The sequence below is a fragment of the Hydra vulgaris genome, chromosome 02, assembly GCF_038396675.1.
Source record: "Hydra vulgaris chromosome 02, alternate assembly HydraT2T_AEP".
Classification (NCBI taxonomy): Eukaryota; Metazoa; Cnidaria; class Hydrozoa; order Anthoathecata; family Hydridae; genus Hydra; species Hydra vulgaris.
Genome location: NC_088921.1, coordinates 68,693,764 through 68,699,661, shown reverse-complemented (window position 1 = coordinate 68,699,661; position 5,898 = coordinate 68,693,764). Strand labels below are relative to the sequence as shown.

The following is a 5,898-nucleotide window of genomic DNA, read 5'->3' as shown; positions in this document are numbered from 1 at the left end:
ATTTTTAAAGATGCCAATAAACTAAAAGGATCCGGAATTTATATTAACCAGGATTTTTCGCTGGAAACGTCTTCAATAAGAAAAAAACTTCTCGAGGACAGCAGAACGCATAGGAAAAACGGTAAATATTCTGTTGTTATCTATGATAAGCTAATTGTAAGAGAATTTATTTAAAAAAATCATGTTAAATGATTTTCTAACATCCCAGTGGACACACGACGTTATTTCAACGTTGATTTACGGTTGATTTTTAGTCGCGACGTCATATAACCAAAAATCAACATTTTATCAACGTTGAAAATTCGTTGAAAACGATCAACTTAACGCGACGTTGAATCAACGTTAATTCAACGTCTATATTATGAGTTCCACTGTTCGTTTTGCATTTTGAGAACTCAAATACGCATGCGTGACTTTACGAGTCATTGATTAGGCCATCTATTGCCATTTCATAAGGTTTTGAGTTTGTCAATTTAACGATACCACATTGCTTAATTTGCGATGCATTAGTGATAAATATTAAATAGATCTTTTTTTTTATTTCATCAGTGTGTATTGCATGAAGAATTTGCTTGAATTTGTTTTAGAGTTTGTTTAAGTAAGTTGTTTTTTAGAGTTTGATTAAATTGTTTTACTATGTATGTTAGTATATTTGACTATACTAATTTTATATTATATAAATATAAAATATATATTATCAATGTTATATATATATATATATATATATATATATATATATATATATATATATATATAACATATAATATATACATAAAATGTATGATATGTTAATAAGATATCATATAGACTGCAATAATCATAATACTATATTATAGTATTTTTATTATTGTTGTTATTATTATTTTTATATTTACAAATATATATATATATATATATACATATATGTATATATATATATATATATATATATATATATATATATATATATATATATAAATATATATATATATATACATATATATATACTTATATATATATATATATATATATATACAAGTGGAAGTTTTTAGAATAAAATAGCTAAATTAAAATAACATAAAACACACTATTTAATTATATAGTGCGTGATTCTTCACCATTTAGTAAACTTGGCATCGATGTTCATTTTCACCCCGTTGTTCATAGTCACCCCTTTTCACGGTATATATTATATATGTATATTTATTTATATATTTATACATATAATATATGATATATTTATATATATATGATATTATTATATATAACATATGATATATACATAAAATATATGATATGTTAATAATATATCATAAAGACTATAATAATCATAATACTATATTATAGTATTTTTATTATTGTTATTATTATTTTTATATTTTTTTATAATTTGGGAAGAGCGGAAGTTAAAAAGTGATTCTTACGCCAACACATACGTCACTTTTATTTTCTTTTGACTTTCGTCCAACATTTGCGAGTTGTTAGAAAGTTAAAACCATTAATTTAATTAAAAATTAATCGTTTTTTTAAAAAGCCGGAAAAACGCAAATTTAATTGACCAGAATGTTTTTTAAAACATTCTGAATGTTTTTAACACTATAAACAATGTTTTTATTTTTATTTTTTTTATTAAAATGTTTTTATTTTTGTTTTTTTTAATAAAATGTTTTTATTTTTATTTTTTTTTACTGTAAATCATGCACGGAGTGCTGCTACATCGACTATCTTATAGCCTGACTCACTAGGGAGTGCTGCTACATCGACTGACAAATAGCCTGACTCGCAAGGGAGTGCTGCTATATCGACTGATAAATAGCCTGACTCGCAACGGAGTGCTGCTACATCTACTATCTTTTAGCCTGACTCGCAAGGGAGTGCTGCTACATCGACTGAGGGTTTGGTTGGGGCAGGCAGTCTATCGATTAATAAAAAAAAAAATTCGGTCTTGCATTTTAACTTTTACTTTTTGTCAACAAAATATGGAAGAAAACTTTCAGACAACATATAAGTGTATATATACATACTATAAAAGTGCCTTCTGTTGTTTAGGGAAATGGCTACCCGGTTAAAGCGATGGAGACGGAATAATGTTTTGGTTAATGAGCTTCTTAGTAGTGACATTGATATTGATTGCTCAGCTTCATTAAATGAAGATGTCTGTAGCAGCAGCAATTGTGAGGCTACTGCAATAGTAGATTCTGAATATAATTTAGACTCTATATTACAGGATGAAATTTAAAAATAAAAAATAAAAAGCAACTCAGATGAAAGCAAATTAAGAGGGAAAATAAGGGGAGGGGGGGGGATATTCCGGACTTTTTCCGCAAACAATTTTTCGGATTTTTCAAATTTGACCTGGATGATCTATTATATATATGTATAATTTTTATTGAAATTGACCTATTTCTACAAACAAACAAAAAAAGTCATTGAATTTTTGAAATTTTAAAACCATTCGGAATTCCGCGGTATACGCGGTGCCATTGGGCTACCTAACCTGATATTGTATCAAAGTTTAATGTATTTATAAAAATAATAACTTTTTGTTGTAGGTTGATGACCAACGGTTTACAATCAAAGTTCAACATGGCTGGCGGCAAGGGTAAAGAGAAATTTAAAGGCACAAACATTTGTAAGGTTGTTGTTGGTAAGTCATGAGTAATGTTATCTGTTATTGAAAAACACAATTTGATGCTTTGGTGCTACTTTAATTTCAAGTTCTTGCTGTACTTGTTGCAAATTACTCTGGCAATACCTTTTTTTATAGAGAGCGTCATGCTTAGTAAAGCGACTGCTACGGTTGCTGAAGTCAGAACAGATATCATGAGTTTGTTGAAATATGCACCCGACAGATCCAATGGTGGAGGTCGGTGCGTAAATGACGATTCGAATATGTTAATATAAAATGTATATATAAAATGGTAACATTCTATCTATTTCTTATATAAACTCCCTTAAAATAATTTTTTGAACATGAAATACACTACTTTTAGCGCAAAATATTGCTTTTTTATTGTCTTATTTTATCGCGATCCAAGTCGAGACAATTTAACATGTTAACGATGACAATTTAACATGGCTGCAGCCTATTGGATATAAGTTATATTCAATAGGCTGTATAATTTTTATCAAATGACCAAAATTTAACGTTGAAATTAGGTTGTTTGAACGTTGTTCTAACGTCTTATCGACAATATTTCAACCATATATGGTTGATATATTGTCGATAAGACGTTAAAACAACGTAATTTCAACGTTGAACTTTTAATTTTCATTTTATCGAAGTTGAAATATGGATGATATGTAGTCGATAAGACGTTAGAACAACGTTGAAACAACGTTTTCATCGACGTTGTTTCAACGTCGTGGTTTTCAACGTCGGATTTTGTTTCCAATTCCACCAAATTTCAACGTTGTTTCAACATTGCATTTTGTCGGTTTGCGACGTTGTTTCAACGTTATTTCAACGTCATTGTGCCCACTGGGATTTTATATATTAATTTTTGAATTTTATATTTTAATAAGGATTTACTTTCGATTTTAAAATGGCTGATGAAATTGATTTATCAAACATAAATTTTAACTCATTAGAATCTAAAAAGTCAATACTTTTAAATAAATATTCTAATCCCGATATTAATTTTTATAACAATAACGAAATAATTAAAAATATTAACCCGTTATACTATAACCCAAATTCAAAAAAATTGATAACGGTATGGAGAAAAATTTGTTGTCAATACTTCATATTAATATTAGAAGTATTCAAAAAAATTTTGAGTCGTTTAAACAGTTTTTATATAACATTAATATTAAATTTCAAATAATTTGTATAAGTGAGACATGGTCTCACGATAAAAACACTAAAAACAATTCTAATTTTCATTTACCTAATTATAAAGTGATTCATCAAATAAGAGCATCGAATAAGGAAGGTGGGGGTTTGTGTATATACATAAATAATTCAATATTATTCAAAGTTAAAACAAATTTAAGTTTAACCACAAAAGATTACGAATCGTTATGCATTGAAATCATTAATAAAACCTCAAAAAACATTGTTGTCCATGCTTTATACCGACCGCCCTCAGGAAACATCAAGGTATTTGAAAATCACATCAAAAATATAATTAAAAACAAATCATCTATAAGTAAAGCAGTTTATATTGTTGGTGATATCAATCTCAATATATTAGATTACGAAAAAAAAAAACATTAAAAATTTCTTTAACATCATTCTTCAAAATAACTATTTTCCACTAATCAATAAACCAATACGAATAACTAGTGAAAGTGCAACTTCTTTAGATCAAATTGTTACAAATGAATTTATAAATACAAAAATAAGGACAGGAATATTTAAGTCTGAGATTTCTGATCACTTTCCGATTTTTATTTTATCCCAAAAAAGCAGAAATGATGATCAAAATGAAAGAAAAAAAGTAATTAAAACACGTTTAGTAAACGAAGCTTCCGTTAATCATTGTCATAATCTTCTATCCTGTGTTAACTGGAACACCCTTCGACTTAATCTAAACACTAATAAAGCGTATAATATATTTCTCACTGAATTTCTTAATTTTTATAGCAAGGCATTTCCAGTAGTTACTAAATTCATCAAAACTAAAACACTTCTAACCCCCAGGATAACGAGGGGTATTCTTAAATCTTCTATAAAAAAACAACGTTTATATAATAAGTTTCTTAAAAAAGAACTCTTAAAATGAAAAGAATTATAAAAATTATAAACGGCTGTTTGAATCAATTTTAAAGCTCTCAAAAAAACATTGGAATATTATTAATGAGGTAATCGGAAAAAAAAAATTATACAGAAATTTACTTCCTGAAAATCTTAAAATAAATAATAATCGTATTATAAATAAATCCTTAGTAGCTGAAGCTCTAAATCAGTTTTTTGTAAATATAGGGCCTACTTTATCATCAAATATAGAAACTACTCAAGTAAGTTTCGATTCATGCTTAACCTCAACCAACACTAGATCTATGTCCAATTATAAACTTACAGAAAATGAATTATTAGACGCAGTCTCTTTATTAAAGCCTAATAAAAGTTTAGGATTTGATGATATAAGTAGTAATGTCATTATCAATTCAATTAAACATATCACAATTCCACTATTGCACATTTTTAACTTATTTTTACAGCAAGGTGTTTTTCCTAATAACCTAAAAATTGCAAAAGTCATTCCAATATTAAAACTAGGTGATCCTTCTGATGTTGCCAATTATAGACCAATCTCAATACTTTCTTGTTTTTCTAAAGTATTATAGCGGGTTATGTATAATAGACTATTTTCTTTTTTAAATTTTAATAATATTCTTTATAATAAACAGTTTGGGTTTAAATCTGGTCATTCCACAGAGCATGCAATCACTCATCTTTTTCATGATATATATAAAGCATTTATTGAAGACAAGTATACCCTAGGGGTGTTCATGATTTGAGTAAAGCTTTTGATACAGCCAATCATCAAATCCTTCTATCAAAACTCAAAAGTTATGGTATTATAAATAGTAGTTTGTCCTGGTTTGAGAGTTATTTGACTAATAGGAAGCAGTACATGTTATATGAAGGAGGAAAAACTGATTATCAAACAATTACCTGTGGTGTCCCTAAAGGATCAGTTATAGAACCACTTTTATTTCTTGTTTATATAAACGATTTAAATAAATTATCTAACATCTTAAGCTTCATTTTGTTTGCTGATGATACCAACTTGTTTAATTCCAGTAAAGCTATAAGTTTATTGTTTCAAACTGTAAATAAAGAACTTGAAAAATTAACCCAATGGTTTAAGTAAAACAAACTGTCTTTAAACATCAATAAAACTAAATACACTTTGTTCCATCGTCTTTATAAAAACGTATTTATTCCCCTAAAACTACCGGATCTGTTTA

The 5,898-nt window shown here is 27.3% G+C and overlaps 1 protein-coding gene and 1 long non-coding RNA gene across 2 annotated transcripts; both read left to right on the top strand.

Annotated features, from left to right (window-relative positions):
* The first annotated feature begins 218 nt into the window (after positions 1-218).
* Positions 219-2,834, top strand: LOC136076590 (uncharacterized). Its single transcript, XR_010636408.1, has 3 exons — positions 219-598; positions 2,532-2,626; positions 2,747-2,834. It is a non-coding gene; the product is annotated as an uncharacterized LOC136076590 (long non-coding RNA).
* A 690-nt stretch (positions 2,835-3,524) lies between these two features.
* Positions 3,525-5,271, top strand: LOC136076260 (uncharacterized). Its single transcript, XM_065789734.1, has 2 exons — positions 3,525-3,695; positions 4,753-5,271. The coding sequence occupies exons 1-2, from the start codon at positions 3,525-3,527 to the stop codon at positions 5,269-5,271; spliced, it is 690 nt and encodes a 229-aa protein (XP_065645806.1).
* The last annotated feature ends 627 nt before the right edge of the window (positions 5,272-5,898 follow it).

Bases quoted from the DNA above. Each gene is read 5' to 3' on its own strand.
- LOC136076260 (XM_065789734.1), top strand. From the start codon at position 3,525: ATGGCTGATGAAATTGATTTATCAAACATAAATTTTAACTCATTAGAA. The intron at 3,696-4,752 runs GTATGGAGAAAA...TCAATTTTAAAG, and splicing joins ATTCAAAAAAATTGATAACG to CTCTCAAAAAAACATTGGAA.